Source organism: Aplysia californica, unplaced genomic scaffold (assembly GCF_000002075.1).
Source record: "Aplysia californica isolate F4 #8 unplaced genomic scaffold, AplCal3.0 scaffold00125, whole genome shotgun sequence".
NCBI lineage: Eukaryota > Metazoa > Mollusca > Gastropoda > Aplysiida > Aplysiidae > Aplysia > Aplysia californica.
The window spans coordinates 149,558-172,338 of record NW_004797395.1 but is presented as its reverse complement, the minus strand read 5'-3'; the positions used below and the strand labels follow the sequence as shown (position 1 = coordinate 172,338).

Genomic DNA, 22,781 nt, shown 5'->3' with positions numbered 1-22,781 from the left:
CCCCCCTCTCTCTATTAAAAAATTTCCAAACAACCCTTATCCCAAATTACTAGGTGTTAGATTTTAAGTGTTTCATATTATATGGAAACAGAAAATATTTGCAATAACAAAGGCACTCTGCTTTACATCTAGAGGTGTCTGGCATATCATAAAGCAGAGAACACCAGTAGCTTATTTACTTGCTGCAGAAAATTTTCTCTACACCAAACTCACCTTTTTGTTCATACTCTCTAGATCGAGTGAATCACAGTACTCTTTCAGCCCTTGAAACGGTCGATCTAGTCGCAAATCCTCATGTGAGTTGTCAGGGTGGGATTCTATAACTGAAATCAAGAAAAAACACAAATTGATGGCGTTATTCTCTAACCGTGTAACTGGAAGGAAAAGACTAAAGCGTTTTTTTTTCCTTCTATAACAATTGTCGAGGTTCAATTGCCCATCCTAAATAAAAATCAGGAGACAGAATCACTATAAATTGTATAAAAGTTGCTGTATAAATGACAACAAACCAATATTTTCAGCTGTTTCACTTTTATTTCCCTGCTTTGGATTTTCAAGACTTATGCACGAACTTCGTAACTAGATAATTATTAGTCTCCTTTAGAAAAAATGAAGTCATTCTCCAAGTGAATTAAACAAGAGGGGCAGATTAAACAAAATATAAATTTTGTGTTAAGGCTGAAAAAACAAAAAAATAGATGGACTTGGTAAACAACATTGACATCACAAAGAACACTAAGGAGTACTGTCTCAAGCAACTGTCTAAGCTGGTGGTTAGAGGGGGCCGCCGGTTGATCCTATTTCTTTGCTTTCCCTTTATTACCGATATTACATTTTTTCCCCCTGCCCTAAAATGCTGTTATCATATATCTATGTGCACCTCCTTACTCAAACAAATGGCTCACACTTCGTGTCTGTATAAAGATTGCAAACTACATTGCAGCCATGTCTATACAAAGATTATAGCTGACATTGTAAACAGGGCTGTACACAGATTATAAACTACACTGAAGCTGTGTCTATACAAAGATTACAGCAGACATTGTATTGGTAAGAGACTAAGGCCGGTCCCAGAGTGGCTCTGTAGGTCTGACCAGTAGCTTGCCTAGCGCACGCCGTCTGCATGTCAGCACAGCCGCATTGTACACTGGCGCCTGTGTCTCAGCGAGCGCAACGCATACTTGCTCCGTGTCAGCACAGGCAGCCGCACTGTGTGTTGACGTGTGTAGGTAGGTGTGCAACTGACGGGTCTGCCTAGTAGTTATATTTAGGTACTGTGTAATCCAAGACCAATTAGGCCTAGACCTAGGGCCTATACCAAGACGCGTCAACTTTTCTTTACGTCATGTGCCAAGTGCAGGCCCTTCCCACTTTTGCAGCTGGGCGTAACCCACTGGACTGGCAATAGTTTACATTGGTTACAATGCAAGGCTATTGATCATCTCAGGTGGTAGATCTATGTCTAGCCTAGGCCTACTAGAACTAGAATTAATTTATTTTAGCCGAGAGAGAGAGAGAGAGAGAGAGAGAAAGAGAGAGAGAGAGAGAAAGAGAGAGAGGGAGAGAGGGAGAGAGGGAGAGAAAGAGAGAGATTAATGAATGGACGTGTATCTAGATCTAGAATCTAGATTTTCTCTTGATCTAGAATATAGATTTTGTTGTGCACCCAGCAAAGAGTGTGCAGTTCGGAGAGTGTGCAGTTCGGAAAGTAGATCAAGATCTAGCTCTAGTGGTTGGCGAATTACCGAAGTGCGACTCTTGACGAGGCTACTTGCCTGTGAATTGGCGGAGACACACAATCATGCAACTTGATTCATCAACAGTAGATCTAGATCTACTTAAGCTTCTGTGCTTGTTTCAATGGCTTCTTTTTCAGTGCACCTGTACAATTGCCGACATGACGGCCATTGTCATGTGGGAGTGAATCTAAATCTGTACATCTAGATCAAGATCTAGATTCGAGATCTATATATCTCTAGTTCTAGAATCTAGATAGCCAAGATAATCTATCTCTAGATTTAGATCAAATCTAGATCTAAATTAGATATATAATTTTATTTTAGTTTAGATCTAGAATCTAGATTTAGATCCAAATAAGAAACAGGTGAAATTACGAAAGGGGTACTTAGGCATAGATCTAGCGTGATTTAGATCTAGATCTATGGACATTGCACACCAGATATTTAGAATTGATCAAGTCAAGATAGATTCAGGGGTGAACACTTTAAATCTAGATCTAGATCAGATGTAAATTATAATGTAATCTAGAATCTTGGCCTTTCTAGGGACATCCCTCTGCATCTCAATTTAGATCTAGCCCAGAATCTAGAGAAGAAAACAGGCCTAGATCTAGGCCTAGGTCATAGCATATGACAAACAGTCGAAACTAGGTCAACCTCTCGATTCGAAGTTAAATGTAATGTATGGTAAAGTGCATTTTTTGGCGATTTTGGGGTCAAGTGTTGATGCTAGCATCAATATTTAATAGTAAAGCACCTAATAATATACGAAGGGACAAGTTGCAGGGTTGTACATGATGGCCAGCTCACTGACAGCTTTGACATCAAGACTGGTGTGAGACAGGGATGTTTACTATCACCGTTCCTCTTCATATTGGCAGTCGATTGGCTGAGGAAGGAAACCGCCAGAGGACACAGAAATGGTATACAGTGGACACCATGGACCATGGGTGAAAGCACTGACAGGTTCAAAAACATGAAATCCCAATGAGTAAAATGCCTACGCCTGAAAATTACAGGCATTGAGAAACGTCAGATAAACACACATTCCATCAAGATACATGTAGTACAGGTACTTTCATCAATGCATTCCTTTGAAAACAATTTATCCAACCGGGTTCTGGGTCCGCAAAACAGCAACGTGCTATTCCTGGATGTTAATTTTTTTTCACAGATGTATTTTATCATAATCCCCACTGAGATACATTTTTTTTAAAGGGCCATGTCACTGTCACAGTCCACATTTTTAAAAACTACAACTGTGGACTCTTGCTAAATAAGAGTTCAGCAATGGTGCATGGCACTTGTGCACACATTGTTTGGGGCTGTAGATTGAGCTGTTGCAGTTGATAGTGAAATCGGCTGGACATAGAAATCTTTTCGTTGAGTACGAATTTTGCGAAGGACAAATTCTAGGCTGCACAAAGGAAAATAACCAAGTTGGACAATCAGGTAAAAATTTACATGAATTATGCCCCCTGATGCAAAACCTGTGCATGTGATGGATTGAAGGCGATTTAATTTTTAAATTTTAATGCTGTAGTCCTCAGTCTTAACTGAAATAATTTGGCTTGACATAGAAATAGCTATAGCCTGCCCCTTTTGAAACCAACGAAACACTGCTTGTTCCACTGCCTTCTACTTAATCAGTTTATGCCTTTTCGTCCCTGTTTCAGCACTATAATTCTCAATACAATGTATTTTCCAGTGGTTTTTTTTTTTTTGGTTAGGAAACTCAAACGGGTTGCAGATTGGGTTTTTTATATATATATATTGATTTTTCATCCACCTCTGCTAGGATCAGCCGTTTGTCCTTAACCGAGAAGTCTTTGTACGTTTCTTTTGCTCCGCTATGGTTCACTCTCTTCTACAACAACTTCACCTAGACCTAGCAGTACCGAACATCGGAAAGCTGCTGCATAGTGCGTAGTCTCTATTGAAGAGAAAACGCTGATACACATGGCGGCCTTCACAAGCAGACTCTCCGCTCGCATGTCTAAACCAAATCTGCTACTCTATGAAATCTAAAAATCTGGATATCAGGGGAAAAAAATCGTGATGAACGACAAATCACCAAGGTGACTAGCCAGCTGAAATTTTTTTTTGCCAGGGGTGTCCATAAATATATTATATTCCATGTAGAGGCCCTCTGCGCGCGCACTGTGTGTCTGTGTATTTTATTACTATTATTTTTAAATTCTGAAGTATCACGTCAAGGACTCCTTTTCCAAGTGTCTACCCCCCCTTTCACCTGTAAGCCTCGAAAGACGCTTCAACCAGTGTGCATGAATTTTAGTTGACCCCGTCAACGGACGGTCCCTGACACGCGCGGAACTCGTAAGCCGAAGTCATGTCACGTGATGAGAACGCACGTTTGAAAGTTTCACTCACGGGTCTTGATGACGGGCCCGACTTAACAGAACTTGGAGAAGGAGAATGCTTGTTTTGAAAGTAACAGCAGAACTATGAATAATATTGATCATTTGTGTGCTGCAATAGAAACAGTTATCAGGCCATCATCGGAGAATTCTGAAATTATGAGTCCGGTAGCCTAACAACTATAGACTACACCGCAACTAAAGTGAGCAGGCCAGATCTAGATCTAGGTCAACCGCTGAACACTCCAGCGTCATATGAAACAATGAAACAAACGCGTCCTTGGCCTACACCCAGGCTACACTACTCATACTGCTCCCGGCTTGGGCCTATTTAGAGATCATAGGCCTTCACTCCTACTGTGCCCTTCTCTCTCTCTCCACGGCTTCATCAGTAAAATCAAATTTGCGGCCGTCTATAGGCTTGCATGTAATTAGATCTACCCTCGATGTCGTCTATTTTTTCCCTCGCTTTTTTGGTACAAATTGTCAAGTCTTTGTGTGTGTTTTAATACACAGAATAAGCTCCACATCAAAATTCGGGACCTCAAATTATGTTTGCTACATCTATTATTCTATGTGCATCTTATCTACATTTACTGAAAGACTGAATTTCTTTTTTAAAAAATTAAAAAATCACAATAATATTTACAGTTTGAGTGCGACGTGCTTGTGCTTGTCCAAAACGACCCACAGACATGAACCAAAGATGTCAAAACCAACCACAATTTGCAAAATATGGCTAAACCTGGGCAAATCACAGACCGGTCTTGCCAGATGAATAACATCAAGGTCATTGGTCTAGTGTTTACTGCAACATAGATCAGGGTGTCCAGCAATATTTCCTGAAAAAATTTACTACCTGGAAAAAAAATTTACTACCCAGCAAATCAAGCCCCACACCAGCTCGAAAAAGGGAGTTAATTTGCGCCATCAATAACATATTTTACGACCGTTTACCAAATTTTTACTACCTTCAAGGCAAATTTACTACCATTTACGACCTTTACGACAGGGGCGCCGAATTTACGGCTTTTTTACGACTTTACAACTTTGCTGGACACCCTGATAGATCAAATTGGGTTATTTCTGGGCGTGCAACACTCATTTTGGCCAGTAGGGCAAGCTGAGACAGACCAGCAACGTAACCAAATGCAAAGAGTTAGAGACTGGATGAGGAGAATGACTACTTCCGAAATGTATATGAAGTATGAAGTCGACAATTTGTCCCAAACCGGAAAAGTTGGAAAGCTTATTTTCAAAAGCTAGAATTCCGGCATACGCCGGTAAACTTTTACCCATGCCTTCAACTTTCAGTTGAAAATAAACACGAATCGAAGCTGCGTGCGACACGCCTGCCATTTTTACAACACTGTTGAATAGCAAGTCTGACGTGTCGGGCAGCTCAGCGGACAACAGACAGACCATACAGCGACGCTGCTCAGACTCGCGATAATGTATATATTCATTCGCACGGTGCGAGCTAGGTGAGCTACAGGTCAGACCTCCTGAGCCACTCTGGGACCGGCCTAAGACAGCAGCAGTCTGACTTACTGGTGTGCTCCCTGACTACCACACGCAGGTACCCAATCACCCCGTAACAGCGACACACGAGGAGAGGGACGTTCTTCTCCCACAGGACTTTGCTCAGGTTTAATAAAGTTCTGGGGGGAGAAAAGATCAGGCACTAATATTATAAACAATAATCCATAATGATGTCAGATTTTTGGAAAAAGTACCCTCCTGTGCATTTTGAACTGCTGAAACTACAGCACATCATCCCAGGTCACAGAGCAGTTGCATTTATGTCTTACAGAAATATAAAACGATGCTTTGATATTGATGAATTAACGGGGGATCAAACTTTCTTGAGATTGGTTGTCAAGTTCATTCATTTTTGTCCACTTAGAAAAGAGCTATCTTTCTTCCCGAGCGGCCCTAGAATTACGCCTCAGCAGCAGCCCTCCCCCCTCCTCCTGAGCACACAGAGAGATTGCCATTGTTAAAATGACCAATGTAAAATAAAGCAAAACTCCAGCCAAATTATCTCAATCAAAGCATAAAATTAGAACTTAGGTCTAAGTCAAAGAAAAACTTACCTTTCTGGAAGATGAGTAGCTATAACAGTTGTGAAAGACGTGAAAAATGCTGGATTTTTCTCTAGCAAGTCATCAACATTCTGTTGAACATGAAAACAAAGTGTATAGTTTGAATATTAAGTAAAGATAAGCACATTTACATAATTAACAGTCTTTCAGTGTTGAGAAAAAGAAAGATGGACATATACAGAATCAACGAACAGAAAGACATGGTAAATGTGAGGCAGCGTGGTGGAATCAGGCTCTCGTCAAAGTAATCAAAGTGAAGAAACTTGGATTTTTCAGCAGGTTTGTGTATTTTCATAAAATTTAAGTTTTTTTGCTCAACACTTTTCATGCCCATAAAAAAACTCATTTCTGTGTGGATTTTTCTAAAAAACGTTGATTAAAGGCACAAAAAATGTAAATTTTCAGTTACCACAGACTCTTAAGCTAAGGAAATAACTAATCTTTGGCGGCCATTTTCTCACTAATTTTATCTCTGAAAACAGGTGACTCCCACCTCCTTCTTTTGCAAATATCTCAACTTGTATTCAATAAAAATGGATATTTTTTTCATTCAAATAAAGACAAGTGAACAAGCTTTATGATGATACCAATAACCCTACATGCCCAAAAATTGACGAGAGCCTGATTCCACTGCGCTGCCTCACAAATATTGATAGCTTTCTAGATCTATCAGTATCAGTCTTTCCAAACCTACACTGTCCATTATCACCTGCAAAAATATGACCCTGGCCTTGTGACCCATAGACTACAAGTCTTGTGATTGGCTATACGCATCCGACTGTTCGACTCACAACCCTTGAAAAACAAATGTGTTTGTTTTTTTAAGGTCACAATCAAAGATACAATATTGCGCCATGATGGAGAAAAATCTGGCTGGCCCTGATTCAATTCGTCTGAATTTCATTGGCAGTGTGCACTGGGTATAATTATATCATTACCACTTCAAGGCAATTGCACACTATTACTTTTTCTTAAATATCACACAATTTTACCTCTTCTAAGAAATCTCCAGAGACATCCTCATTAAGTTCACTCAACAATTCAGTGGCCACTTGAGCACGTGACTGCAGGAGAAACAGAAAGACAACAATATTATCCAGCAAATAAAACACATTCCTTGCCATTGTAAGAAAAATATATCAGCTGGGAATTAAACACAAACAGGTATTTGGTTAAATCACAAACTCAATTAAAAAGACAATGTAAAAGCATAACAAACGTGAAAGAATAAAGTATACTTTATACTCTTAAAGAGTTACAAATTCTGAGCAAAAGCATAAACCCTAGAATGACCACAGAGAAATGAGTTGAACAATACCCATTCAGCAATGCTAGTGGATATGTTCAGATTTCAAACATAATGATCAAAGTAACACACAAATCCATCTTGATTGGCATACTGCGAGTCACCAAGAGAGAAAAACAGTTCATTATTCATTTTTCAAAACACAATGAAATTATACTTCTCAGAGATGTACAGATTGAAAAAAAAAAATCTTTTTCATAGACAATCAACTAAAATGAAAAGTGTTTATATTCATATCTATAAAAATGAGGAAGTCACAACACAAAATTTCAGCCGCCTTCTTCACATATCCAGACACCCTCCACAACTTTCACTGCCGCACACGCCTCAGCTAGTAAGATAAAGTGCATTGTGCAAAAAGAATAAAAAGATTAAAATATTGTAGGTATTAATACTAAGAATAAAATGAAGAACAATCTTAAAGATCACGCAGTTCGCCACATCATCATCATTGCCTTTCTCACCCTGCACCACGGTATAGGCCACGGACAAACACTTTCCGCCTTTCTCTATCATGAGCTAGCCTCTTGATGATATTCCATGCCTTCCCACTTTTCTGTACATCAATTTGTCTTTTCTGCTTTTTGCGCGGTCCTTCATTGTTCCTGCTGGTGCAGAAGCTCCTCCGTCTCCCAAGATCGAAAAATAAAAAGCAGTGTTTGTTCATGTTTCTGTAACTGTTTTTACAAGGTCAGGTAGTTGGCCCTACGCAAACTGGCACTTTCCGGGCGACAAGACCTATGCACCTTTAGTCGCCTCTTACGACACGCAGTACCACGGCAGGTGTATTCTTTGCTCCCCATAGTAAAACTATACCCCCCCCCCCCCCCTGCAGGGGAGGGTTCACCACATGACTGAGCCTTAAAAATATACAGTTCGTTCTACATAGTGACAGACCATTCAAGTTTTCAAATACGGTCTGCTAAGATAAATCTTAGAGTGAAGGAAAGTGTTCAAGTCATTTACACTTTCAAAATTATAGTTGAGCATGCAATAAAATAATGCAAGCTTACCTTGCCAACTGAGTCGACCGTCAAGAAAAAGCTGCAACAAAGGACAACACAACCATTTAGGTATCTCACCTACATTGTTTTGCCTTTAAATAATTCACAATTCAGATACCTATAAACAATAAAGCTTTGCGCTCAAATTATTCAGGATCTAAAAAAATTTTTTTAAAATGGTCCGACATTAAAAAAAGTGAAACTACAAGTATCAGCATAATAGTAAACCATGTAAAGACAATGGGACAAAAGCTTCCCATTCCCCTTTCTAAAATTTTTTTTCAAAAGCTAGTATCAAATACACTGAACATGCTTTGCTACAGTAGTTAAAAATATTATTTGAAAGAACTTTAAACAACGACGTTGTCTTTAATGGCAGCTACGTTCAATATGTGACTTAAATTTAGACTTACATAGCCTCGCACAGACAAAGAGACGATAGATCTTCTTCTTCAAGTGCCAGATCTGACACAGACGTTGGTGATCCTGGTTCACCAACAATTCTTCTGCTCAGAGGCTCTTAAACAAACCTAAGTCATCCTGGTCTTTTCCCATCACCCATCTGTTTCAGTTCTCTAAGAAACTTATTCTTGGTCTACCACTGCCCCTGTTGCATTCTAAAAGAGTTAACAAACCTCTACCTTTTCAATTTTCACTTTCAGTGGCCATGAAACATGTACTCAAGATTTCCTTGCCAGCCCCATACTCAAGAATAAAAAAGCATGATGATGAAAATCCTGAGAAATGAACTGAAAGTCATCATCTAACCATCGCTGTATCCACTGGGAATCAAACTGCATACTTTGGAACAAAATACAAGCATTTTAAACAGGAAATCTCCCTTGCGAAAAGAGGAATCAAATCTTACTACTAACACAAATGAAAAACTTAAGTTTTAAAAAATGTAAGAAAACATACTTGTTTCCAACATCCTCTCCAACCACTTTCTGGCTGTCTACAATTGTGAAAGAGCCAATACCTGTGAAACAGAACATACTTAATCGTAACATCTATCAGGATAAATGAAAATACTACGTATAATATGACAAAAAATGTTTTTACTCTACCAGTAAATATAGAATGAACACAAAGTATGTAACTTTCTACAGGGTCTAAAAGGAAAAAAAAGAGTAAATGATGCAAACATGCCCAGTTTCATAAATGTAACAGCTTTCATGTTTAAAAAAAAAAAGAAGAAAATTCAGTAAGCAGTAAAATAGAAAGCATTTTCCTTTAAAACAACCCCTTAAAAATAAATTCATGGCTGGGATTGTTATCATGTCTCCTTTTCTCGTTAAGTATACTACAACACACTCACTTTTGAAACCCATGCTGAATAAGAATAGCCATTACCAACAGTTTGATACATCTAAACATCTAAAATGTCATTGAAGATAAAACTGCTTACCAGGCAAAATAAGATTTTTCAGAATTTCTGTTCCAGTAGCTGTGGCATTGACTAAGCAGACTTTGGCAGTCTCCAGAGAAGACTGACCATGGTCACCCCATAACCTGAGGAGAGACGGACATCCGTGAAAAGATTGAGCTACATGATGTGACTCAGCGTGACAAAAATGAGCCAGCTCTGAGATACTCAACGACAACGAATTGGGGTAAAAATAATCTATGCCCTTTTTTCATGTGAGTGTAAATTTCAGCAAGACTTATCTGCATACTGAATAAAAGCTTCTACTCAATTACAGCGCTGAGTGGGGTAGAAAATAGTAAGCAAAAAAATTGTCACTATTCAAGTATCGAGAGCAAGGAGGAAGAAAAGGGAATTTATGTTCAACCTGCCTTAGCCTTTGATATATTACAAATAATAAAAATGTCAACAGTTACATGGTGGGCAGAAGTGTGAAAACTACTGCGAGACCAAAGTAAGATGTATAGTGTACCTTTGATTCAAATTCCCACTTTTCTATAAATAACTCTCGCCGTGAGATGGTATTATTTTACTTTCAATCCTGTTTCATGCTGAGATATTGGACAGCGCTTTTCTTGCTCATTTTTACACAAATTACACAAACACTGACTTTACACCCGTCGCAAATATTTGATGGTTTTAATTCAAACTATATTATGTTAAGACCAATAGCATAGTAATTTCCATGCTTTGGACCAGTCCAGCAGGTGTCAGGAAGACACCCCCTCCCCTGAGGTTAAATAAATCTGCGGGGTTATAGGCAGTCATGCCCCATTTTTCCCCCAATTTGATGTTTGAAAATTTCTTTAAATAAATTGATTTGCGACTATTTTAGTGGCCCTCGGTGTGATCTGCAGCCAAAATTATGGCCATTTGACCTGCAAAACCAGTGTATCTGTATGCGGGAGTGAAAGTGAAAGTCTCTTCAAAGTTATAGCCACACAAAAACTTTGGTAATTTAAATATTTTTTTGGTAAGCTTGCTTTACGGAGCTCGCAGCAGTTGCGAGCTCCGTAAAACAATATAAGGTCTTGAGCACACGGGACACGCTAAAACATTTTCAGTTTGGCAAAAATTAAGTTTGAATTGTGCCAGAGAGGCGGCCGAAGCCCACCCGTATCGATTTTAGGGCCACAAGGGATTTTTAACAAGAACAACTTGCACATGGGACATCTGAAATTTTTCACCTTTATCCAAGAAGAATACTAGGTGTTATTTTACCTTGGCCTACCCTAAGATCAGGGGTGTGGCTGAAAGACAGAAATAAGCAGTAAAGAAGTAGTAGTAGAAAGGCAGCAGAAAAAGTCAGGAGGGCAAAGGGAGCAAAAGAGGAGATGAAAGCCCCCTGCCCAAATTTAAAAAAAAGTGAAATTATAAAAGTATAAACTACAGCTACAACGAGATCTACACTATTGGCATACTAACTAGGCAACTGTGGTCAAATTCGCTGCAATCACCAGGCAAGCCACAAGCACGTGAAATGAGTGTAGGAAATCAGGGTAGTGAGTAAAAGGCGCACGAGGGATATAAAAAGAGAGGCGAAATTTTAACCGGCCTTCTGAGCCGCGACTTAGGCTGAGCAGGGATTGGCGCAACAGGTGGGTCGACGCAGTGGATGGAGCTCCAAAACCTGTAAGACCCACGCACATCGTTCCTGCTTGAAACTGTAAGTATTGCACACAACCACAGATAACGAGTAGAATCTAGATCTAGGATTAGATCTAGCCCTCGTCATCTCATTACAAGCTATTTTGGCACTCATTTAATGATAGATAGCATTTGTATAGCGCAAATCCCCGCTCAACAGCAAGGTTTTGTCATCTTCCAGGATTTCTCTCTAGACTCTTGGGTTTCCCTCTCAAGTAACTGTTGACTAGATCTCGCCATGTTTGGGGATTTTTTTGGGGGGTACTAATTTATATGTTATCTATTACAAACAATTACAATCTCAGCAATTCTCCTTCCATAAATTTACCTTCTCCTCAAAGCTGTACACACACACACATAAACACATGCATTCACACACACACTAGCACACGCACACAACCAGACGGCGATGAAACCTCATGACGTAGCCCATCACCGCGCGCTACGGGCCCGCCACAGTGGGATCTAGTCAACTGGCGAGGGAAGCCTCGGAAGACAACAAAAAATTAACGGCGGAAATACGTAATCTATATTTGGGCCAATCGCAGAGGTGTGCTAGGTGTAGGTACCAAAAACTAAATTCTCAAAGTAGCAATATGCCAAATTTATATTTTACATATGAAAGGCCTATATCTCCTGAGAATTTCGGTACAATTCTATTACCTCTCAGTCAATTTTTAAGAAAATGGTAGCTGTTTAAAATTTGATCAAATTTGAGTCACTCACTGGCTGCAACCCCATGTTTGATATAAAAAAAGAGCACCAAGTGTACCAAACATCTCCACATTATCAGAATACAATCACTATAACATAGATATGGAGCCTAATTTTTTTCAAGATTGAAAGATCATTACAAATCAGTATTTTATCACCCCAAACATTATGATCCGTCGTTATTTTGACAAAAAACGAGGGCTAACCCGGCCCGCGCTGCACCGCCCCCCGTGGCGAGCGAATCGGCTCTATACTGTAGTGTACTGAGCGCTCCCCGTGTGGGGGGTCACATGATGCTTTCCGAGTTTCGCAGAAGGATTGATGAAAAATAATTCCAAGCCGATTACTTTAAATTTCTAATAGAAAATGAACTGATCTTTCTATTGGTACCTTTTTTGAGCCTGTATTTTACATATATATATTTCGTGAAAAAATGATCTTTCAAAACGGTATTTTTAAAGGCTTTCTTTTTCGGCTGGCTCTATTTCTCCGAACGCTTGAAAAAAAAATTGAACTTGTGTGTGTGTGTGTGGGGTGTGTGTGTGTGTGTGTGTGTGTGTGTGTGTGTGTGTGTGTGTGTGTGTGTGTGTGTGTGTGGACACATGAAGGATTTTAGTGTTTGATTTAGGGGTGTGCGGCTCTGAGAAAACCCTTCACAAGGTGAAAATTTTCAAAATTGACTTTTTTGCATATTATAAAAGACACACCTGTCCCGAGCATTTTGCACTTTATTTGAGTGCAATTGGAGCATTCTGCCAAAAGTTATGGCATTTTAAAGTGAACAGGGGTTCGAATGTTAAATTCTGAGAAAACAGGTTTTAAAGTTTTGCTTACTTTGGGAACACATTTTCCATGATGACAAGGCATAGAAGCAATAATGCTGATACCACAGCATAGAGGTACCATTTGTGGACAGTTTGCTTTTTATTTTACGGAAATACCTCCCTTCTATGTGAAGTTATGACTGTTTTTATGTTACAACAGTAAATCATTGAATTAAATAAAAACGCGTCAAATTGTAACCATTTTAAGTGGAAGACAATCTAAACACAAAACAGAGCAAACAAACAAACAAAGTTAAGATGATTTTAGAACATAAAGCACATAATTTATTTGTACTTCTTGTCCACAATATTTTTCCAACAGAAATCCGTTGACATTTTTACATTTCCATGCATACACACGAAATATATTAATTATACAGACCTGCTTTCATCGAAAAAACCCAAAACAGTATGGAATAGCATGTTTACATAGAAAAACAACCAGTAACCACTTTGTCCCACACAGACAAGGTTGAAGCACACCTCCTAAACGAACTTAATTGTGTCCACGGGGGTGTAAAAACACCTACACTAAAACAAAGGAAATGACAACCGACATAAACATGAAACTTCTGATCAAGGCTGCCAAAACACATCTTCAGAACCAACATACAACAAAATTACGAAAGTTATCAATTCACCACAGCAAGTCCAATGACCAGTTATAGTCAGAAGAATATAAATAAAATCATGTTGAAATTTAAATAGAGTACGCAGTGAATCTTTAAAACTTAAACAAAAATACCCCTACTTTTTCTTCCCCTTGCTCTTAGTCGATACCCCTTTCCCCCCTTCCTGGCTTTCGGCTCTGATGGACCCTCTTCCTCATCACTATCATGTTCATGCATGCTCACTTGGGTAGGCTTTCGGCATTTTGGAAGAGGGGTCACTCTGTTTTTCATCTCTTCACTAACAAAGGTCTAATTTCATCATACAAATACCACTGCCTTGATGGATCAAGTCCAGCAGGAACAACGATTTCAGGCATTAAATTAAAATCAAGAGCTTTGGACAATAAAACAAAATCAATTGGATCAGAATCAACAAATTGTTTACATTTTACTGATGTGCTGTCATGCTGGAACTGAAAATGGTGATATTTTTTAATTCCAATCATTTTTCTAAAAAACTTTCCGAGAAATTTGGTCCAGTCATTTACCGGCACCAAAACATCCCCTGCCTCAGTTTCACATAAATGTGCGACATTGCATGTGGCAGACTCATTGACAACATTAGCAATGCCTTCCAGGCAGTCAACTTTGGTCACTTGAAACATGTGTTTGACAAGACCAAAACACCAGTCACAACTGAACTTTGTGTGTCCTGTCAGAAGAAATGACAGTTTAATACTCATGTGTCTTCCTGTGAGGACTCTCCACATAAGATACTGCATCATGCAGTTATTTTTATTTTGTCCACTGCAGTAGGATCATCAGCATGCAGATGGACATGGTTCTCTCCTAAGCCATAAATTAAAAAAAAATAATGAAGAAGAGACACAACACAGTTGGTCCCTTTACCTGCTGAAACACATTCTTCTAAAAGAAAATTTACCTGACAAGGTATTGCCTCACAGGCTACTCCAAACAAGCCACGCTTCCTTGGAGTTTTGAAAAATATTGGACCCGGCTGCAATGGGTTGCTCGAGTAGTGCACTTGCGGTGCAAAATCAAAGCTATAACGGGACATCCCATCAACAGAAAAGCTCCTCCTATCTTCTTGACCAAGAGTGGTACCAGCTGGCAAACTATTTTTAGCGGCTTCACAAACCTGCTGATAATAGGAGCGTTCTTTAGAAGCCTTTTCTAAATGATCTTGCTTTTCCAAAACTGCTTGGCCTTTTTCAGCATCAGGCAGATTGGCTGTACGCAAGAGGTGACCTGAATTCTTCTGACAAAACCAACAAAGATCAGTTGCAGGACGCATGGTTGTGACAAACGGTGTCAACTGCTTCCATAAACGATTGAAGGTCTGCCTGCTTACAATGCGTCTGTCACTGACAGTGGCAGAGGCACAGTAACCATCATACACCTTCTTCTTAGTTACATTTGTAAAAAGCAGTTTGACGTTGGTGTTCCAGTGACCAGGCTGACGTCCTGGAAGCACAATAGCATGGAACTCAGCAAAGTTGACAATGAAGTCTACCACAGCTTTTGTATCTTCAAAGGACAGAGCATGTTTTGGGGCCCTCTTTGATGATTTATGTTGCCTGGCCTCAATTCCAGCAGCCTTAAAGTGGGCAATAAGGGCATTCAACTTATCTTGGCCCATATTGTGAACATAACTAAAAAATTCCCTACAAATCACATGTCCATACAAATAATAAGTAGTCCTTGTCGCTTGTCGTTCTTTGATTTTTCTAGAATGTTTAACAGTGCTTCCCACATGCATGCCACAGCAAATCTGAGACAACACTACGATGTCATGCTCCTTCCTTGTCATACCAGCAAAAGACAAACGTAGGTCGTCAACAGCAGCTGATTCGAACTGGCTGTGGCAAGGCTGGCCATCATTGAGCTTGCAGCAGCCCTTCAGGCCCTTCAAAGCTGGCAGCTCCACACCCTTACCTTCTGGCACCACAAAGGCTGTCACGTTCTCCGTGAAGGTCACCCTAAAGCATCATCCTCGTCTGTAGATACAGAAATTAAAAGAGAGTGATTTAAAAGTGTGCAGTTGTTTAAAGAAATTTATAGTGTTGTACACTGCTGTATTTAAATGATCACTACATTAGTTCAAACAAACCGGTGATTAATTTAATGATCACCAGTTGAGAATACTTTGCTCTGTGATCCCTTTACAGGTTGCAATAAGACCTTATTGCTCCAAATACACAGCTAGAGGTATGATAGAATTTAGATGAATAGATCTACAGTTCTTCAATCTAGCTGATAATTATAAGGACTAGTATAGAATCTGGGACAACGGGTATGGTAAACCTTGCTTACCTTCTGATGATGTTACGCCAACTGGTTGAACAGGAACCAGGACTTCTTCATGAAGTTCGATATCATGAGCAGGGGTGTGTGGGTGTGGGTGTGGGTGTGTCACGGCCACAGTCGTAATTGGTTCATCATGTGTCTCCTCCTCCGAACTACTGTCTCCAGAATCAATAGGTCTTGCATCGAAATAGTCAATAATCAGTTCATTCAATTAATTTTCGTCTGTGATTTGTCTCATTCCAATCCAACCGAGATCGCTCAGCATCAATGAAATACGCCCCTCAGCAGATCGGTCCGCCATCTTGAATCACCAAAATTATGTAAACAATAGCACTCAACCACTTGGAAACAGAAAACAATCAGTCTACTTACTGTAAGCTCGGAAAAAAACCCACTTCGTAGAGCAGAACAAAGAACTTAAAGTCAATAAGGTACAGTTCACATTTGGTTTGAACGGCAGGAAATGGTACATAAGAAGTTAAAAGGCACTCATAACAAATACCATTTCAGAAGTGAAACTACAACACGCGCAACTCTCAGAACTATTGGTGATGTTCTCATATTCATGTGCACTGGGTTTTCCTGAAACGGCAATAAAATTCTCTTTCATTTGGTATATAATATGTGGGGGTTCCCTTGAAAAGAAGTGTCTATCCGATTGAGTACATATTCCCCCTCTTTGTCTAAGAATTCAGCGTAATACGGTGGCGATGTCTTCAAAAAAAATTATTTTAAAATATTTTAAATAATTTTTGAGCAAATTCCTTTTAACATATGATGTAGAAAGGTTTATCTTTCTGAATTTCATATAATTTCGTTTTCGATAAAAATAAAGTTCAGGGCCTATTTTTAGTAATATCTCAGAAATGATTCTCGCACCTTCCGACGGGTTTTCTCAGAGCCGCCCACAAATGCAAAATAGGTCACTGCCAAGGTTCAGCAGTCCTGTTTTCTCACAGTAACTTTAGAAGGCATTTTCAAATGAAGTATAGTCCAGGAACGTTGCTCCAACCACAACTGAGGTATCTGAATATAAAAATTTAAAATCTCTAGATCTTGATTCTAGCTTTCGAAATTGAATTCCATGCAAAAAATGCTTCTTCCCAGTCCTCGCAGAATGGCAGAATGAAAGATGACGCCCAAATCTCGTAAATAAAAAAAAAATCTCAAGAACGGAAACCGTTTGGAGAAATAGAGATCAAGTTTATTTTCCCGAGTGTTCAGAGAAATAGTCACTTCGTTCTTTTTAAACATGAAAAGCCAAAAATATACAACGAGAAAGCCCATCCAAAGCTCTACATTCTCCACCAATGAAAAGACGGTAGGCCCTATTTAATCATCAATCCGTCCGCGAAGCATTTGAACGCACGCATTTCAATTTCTGAACCAGCCGGCCATGCATTCCGAGCTTGAGGGGTTTCGCTTTCTACGGCGATACTCCAGCTCCAAATAATCGGACATAGGCTATAAACAACTTACACCATTGTAACGGGGAAAAGCTGAACTTTTACAAGGTGTAGGCCCCTACAGCATTTTGTGTTTTATAGCAAAGAAACAGCGATCTGAATTAGCCTGATTTCAGCGACACCGGAAAAAGCAAAAACTAAAACCTTTCATGTAAAAAAAAATCCCTCCACGTCCCCGTTCACACCTTACACACACACGGGCCACTCCATTCGCTTCAACAAATCTTGAGAATGGAAATCGTTCAGAGAAATAAAGTTCAAGTTTATTTTCCCGAACCTTCGGAGAAATAGAGCCGGCCTCCTACACTGACACTCACTTAGAAGCTGAGTCCGAATAAATAAAACCCATATATTGGGACTTGAGTCCGAATAGATAAAAATTATATTCGGACTCGAGTCCGAATAGAGCTGGCCAAAGTAAAAGGCCTAATCTAGATCTAGATTCTAGATCTAGAACCTACCAGAGTTGCCTTTCCTTTAAGAGCCCAAAGACTACTGAGGAAGTCATATCTAGATCTAAATCTAGATCTACTAGATCTATTAGAGAAGTACTACCGGACTGTGTCCCTGGCCTTAGGACTGGGTGAAATTGAGTCGGCTGTCAAAATCAATGCAGTGGCTATTTTTACGGCGAGCCGTAAAGATAGCCTCCCAGTGAGTCCCAGGCTATTTTTATGGTGGTCCTTGAAAAGCGACCCTACTCCGCCTCTCATGTACGCGACATGCCTCAATGTATTAGATCTAGGCCTATAGGAGCCGTTCAAAATATTAACTTACACCTCAGAGGGGAAAGGGTGTCTTTGGCTTCTGTAAGAAAAGTGTAAGATTGGGTGGGGAGGTTAACCAAATATGACACTCCTGTGAGATGAACGTTTTGCTCATGACTGGGAAGAAAAGGTAAAAGAAAACGAAGTGACTATTTCTCCGAACGTTCGGAGAAATAGTGCCGATCCTTATTTCTCCGAACGGTTTCCAGCTTCCGGTCTCGTGATTTTTTTGCCTATTTATTGCGAGAGTTCGGTGCCAACTGTCATTCTGCCTTTGGTCTGGGAAGGAACACCGCATGGTAAGCCCGCCTACATACAACCTTCAGTAACACCCACCACACCACACACCCACCACCATCATGCACATGTACACACAAACTTATACACACACTAACTAAACATGATCAGTGGGCAACTTTTGAACGTATGACGAGCTGAGTTGTGGGTGGAGAGACAGTGTGAGTGACGGAGCGGGTGAAAGGTAGAATTTACGAGTGTATCTACAGGCGACAACAACTACAAGACGACGACACCGGAACCCCCCCCCCCCATGGTTCGCAGGATGCAAGGGAATGAGTGAGATTTACTTTGTGTGTGCCTGGAGGGAGGGGGTGGGGTGTGAAAGTCATGAGGACGGGGATGAGCCGCGGGAGAGAACACGGGAATTGAATGAATGAGTGAGACTGAAAGAGAGGAACGACTCATGAGCCCTGGAGTGAATAGATCCTGTGTTTCTATTTTTGTATACTTTGAACTGTTACTGAATAAAGGCTGAAATAAAGCCAGAAAAACACACACACTCCTCACTCTCCACTTACACACTTACTACCACACACAGACACACTCACACACACATACACACACACACACACACACACAGGAGCAAATTTTTGGGTCTATATCTATTTCAATTTTCAAGAGCTAGTCTAGAGATTTTTAGATGAGTGTAAAAACGTGAAAAAGAAAGGTTTCACAACAGAATTAAATCAAAATTAGTCGAACAGCCCATAAACAACCACAAAAATAAACAAATAAGGGTGTGTGTCAACCTGTCCGAAGAAAATTGCCTGTTTTAACCCTAAAAGTGTGTAAATTTTAACAAAAAGTAAAGGATATTACATGATGTAAATTATGGAATCACACACATTAACGGGCCTGCCAGTGTCAGTACATGTAATCAGTTTTGGTGGAACGTATGCTCTAACTTAAACATTTAAATCTATATATGTAATTATGTATATAGAATCTAATGAAGGAAGGAACACCAAATTAATTGACGTTACACTATGCAACATTCCCCCCCCCCCCTTTCCCCAACAAAAAAATGGTAGAAAAACAACACACCAGAACAATAACAAGAAAAAAATTACACACTAACAAAATAAAACACCACAAAGAGTCAAAGAGGGAAAATAAAAGTAACTGTAACGTATTCAACAAATCAACGTGGTGACAACAAGTGAGAAAGAGAATAAGTGAAGCTAAGTGAACTTTCTTTCAAAAGTAAAGAGGTTTTGGTTTCTTTCTTTTTTTTTTTAAAATTTGACTTTTATTCCCCGACCAAGAAATGCCAAAAAATTGAGCCACGATTGATTGGTCGCGGCCGTGACAAACGCAGAAGCTAGTTCTATGTGTCGTTATCAATAACCCTCCGTAGATCTAGATCTAGACAGCACAAGAGTGAACACAACACATTAAGTTTAAGAGCAGCACCCTTCATACAGGGTCCCCACCAAATCCTGGAAAATTTTTTCAAGACCCCCAAATTTTTTTCAAGACCCCAATTCGAGGGAAAAATCAGGCCGCTGCGCGTCAAGAATGATCCCCAAAAAAGGCAATCTATCAAAGATAAAAAGTCAAAATGTCTATAAATGAATGCAAATATACATCTTGTAGTATAGTCTTCAAACAATAGATGACTATAATACTGGGTGACTGCCAACCCAGCTTCTCAATTTTCCAAGGGAGGGGCCTCATCCATTTTCCAGGAACACGTTACATAACAATGAAAGCGTGTGCTCCATTTATATCTAATATAATACATGTATATGTTTGTGAATACACACACACACATGTAGGTACATTATATCTAGTCAACAACATGTCAGTGTGGCACTGGGATCTTGAGAGACTTTGGTATTTTAGTCTGTTCTTATTTATTTATAATATTTTCCCCTCATCATATTAGCCAACATAACAAACTAGAGGCCCTATATAAAAAAATGAATCCTGTTCTGAGCCTGAGAAAAGACCTAGAACTAGAACATCGACTGTCAATAATCAGTCTAGGTGTCCTGATTCATATAATAAACGTGAAGACGAAAACCATTGCTCCAACTCAAAGTAGAGTAATAACTAGAATGACTCAAGTACACCTATTCAGTGTGAGAGGTGAAAGAACTGGGGGGGGCAAGATGCAGTGACACTGAAAATCTGCCAGTTTTGAACAGAAAGCTAATAAAATATATAAATTACAATCACCCCATTCAAACGCGAACACTTTAGTTCAATAACAAGGCATGACGGATCCTGATCCCACACAAGGCCTGCACCAACGCGCGCTTTGCAGAGAGCTCTAAAGTAGTAATCAAAATGCTAAAAATTTGCTTCCAAGTTCAGTTTTTGACCTCTAGCGTTGCCTTCAGCCCCCCCCCCCCTCCCCAATCCACGAGTGTGTCTTATAACTTCACAGCGCTCAGACCGCCGGTACTCACAGGTTCATTGACCGGTCACAAGGGCGAACCTGTCAAGACGCTTGTATAACTTCTTTTTCTTTTTTTTTTTTTTTAAAAGCGACAGCAGAGGGCAATTTTTAATACTGATTTATTTTCAAGGCGACACAGCGTTCATAATGCACAACCTGCATGTTACAAATGTTGCGTTATCTATCAGACTATTACCGGAAAATTTCTGGGTGGTAACGAAAGCAGACCTTGATTCTTCCAGATAGAGCCTCGGTGTCACACATACACTTCCGCCACAGCGGTTCAATTACGTTTCCTCTTTAGGACTCATCAACCATACAGTCTAGATAGCTACACATTATACAGGCCCTATCCTTTCCCGACTTACCGACCCATCACAAAATTCCCGACTTTTTCCCGACCTCCCGACCTATCTCAAAATTTCCGACTCTTCCCCGATTTCCCGACCCCGTGGGGACCCTGTTCATAGGCAACACGTCATATCTGTTGCGAAAAACTGTTTGAAACTAGCATTTCTTTATAAATATTTACTGCAGACTTTTTTGGACCGATTGAACCATAATGAATACGAACAATCTTTGGTAGGCCTATATTCTATATAATATCCGAAATTTGCGGGAAAGGATGTGATTTCAGAGTGTTCGGAGAAATAGTGCCCAGCTTTATTTTCCCGAACGTTCGGAGTAATAGTGCCTAGTTTTATTTTCCCGAACGTTCGGAGAAATAAAGCCCAGTGTGTCCAAAGCACGTCTATCTCGGTTAAATACAATCAAATATTTCAAAAACTATTAATTTGCGACGGAAATGAAGTTGATATTCGTGTTCTGCGCATCAATATTTAGTAGAAAATAGACAACTGGTAGCTGAGTGTGAGACAGGAGGGAAAGTAAAAAAATACCATAATTTTTTAACTTTGTTTTGGTCAATTTGATCGTCCACACCGATAGACAGTATTCAGAAAGAGACAGAGAGAGAGAGAAGAGGGGAGGAGTAGATCTTGCGAGAACTTCCGGGCGGGTGAGAATAGCCACTTTCCATGGCGATACTGTTCCGCGTTCCACTGAAGTTGAAGTGAATCATGAGTCGCGTTCCGCAGGAAAGAGTGGCGATTCAGTTCCGTTCTCGAGCTCGTGACCCAGCCATATCGTAAAAATAGCCACTGTAATGTGCAAAATCAAATCTCATCATCATATATATATATTGTCATAATAATGATGAATCTGACATTATTACAATTACAAATATCACTGTAGACTATACTATTAGGACTCTGTAGGCATTGTATTACAGACTCTAATCAGTCGGCGCTGGTGTTCGGTGGAACTGGAAGAACTAAGATTGTCCTTCAAGAAAAGGAGACTAGTCTAGAAGCAAAAATAGTTACCTCAACTGCCTGTCATATTTATTGTTTTTGTCGAGCCCAGCGCTTTTTTGTTCGCTTGTTTGAGTCGCCATTGTTGTTATGAATGATACAGGAAGTGCAAGTTATTATCTGTTTCCGCTTTTACTTTTAAAAACAAGGGACGTAACCTAGTAAAAGCAAAAAGTTCCGCCTCTGTGGTCCCTGCTCATCTGCGCGCTCTCTCTCTCTCTCTCTCTCTCTCTCTCTCTCTCTCTCTCTCTCTCTCTTTCTCTCTCTCTCTTTCTCTCTCTCTCTGCCCTGCCTGTCTGTCTGTTGTCTATCTCTCTTTATCTGTACTCATATATAGCTCTAAATTCCTGCTTGTAGTTGAATGATGAAACGGATGTGATATGTACATT

At 39.8% G+C, this 22,781-nt stretch overlaps 2 protein-coding genes across 4 annotated transcripts in view; both read right to left on the bottom strand.

Annotated features, from left to right (window-relative positions):
- The window catches only part of LOC101857481 (NEDD8-activating enzyme E1 regulatory subunit), a 44,919-nt gene extending 22,429 nt beyond the window's left edge, over positions 1–22,490 (bottom strand). For all 3 annotated transcript variants that reach the window (XM_005096297.3, XM_013081296.2, XM_013081297.2), the window contains exons 1-8: positions 22,405–22,490; positions 9,941–10,044; positions 9,451–9,511; positions 8,542–8,572; positions 7,215–7,286; positions 6,214–6,293; positions 5,669–5,778; positions 214–323 (exon numbers count right to left, since the gene is read on the bottom strand). In XM_005096297.3, coding sequence (XP_005096354.1) covers positions 214–323; positions 5,669–5,778; positions 6,214–6,293; positions 7,215–7,286; positions 8,542–8,572; positions 9,451–9,511; positions 9,941–10,044; positions 22,405–22,475 — 639 coding nt within the window. In that variant the 5' untranslated portion in view covers positions 22,476–22,490. The remainder of the gene's footprint in view (positions 1–213; positions 324–5,668; positions 5,779–6,213; positions 6,294–7,214; positions 7,287–8,541; positions 8,573–9,450; positions 9,512–9,940; positions 10,045–22,404) is intronic.
- On the bottom strand, positions 12,918–17,206 carry LOC118477524. Its single transcript, XM_035969186.1, has 2 exons — positions 16,089–17,206; positions 12,918–15,772 (listed from the first exon to the last, which is right to left on the bottom strand). The coding sequence occupies exon 2, from the start codon at positions 15,583–15,585 to the stop codon at positions 14,536–14,538; it is 1,050 nt and encodes a 349-aa protein (XP_035825079.1). The 5' UTR covers positions 15,586–15,772; positions 16,089–17,206; the 3' UTR covers positions 12,918–14,535.
- Positions 22,491–22,781: the final 291 nt, after the last annotated feature.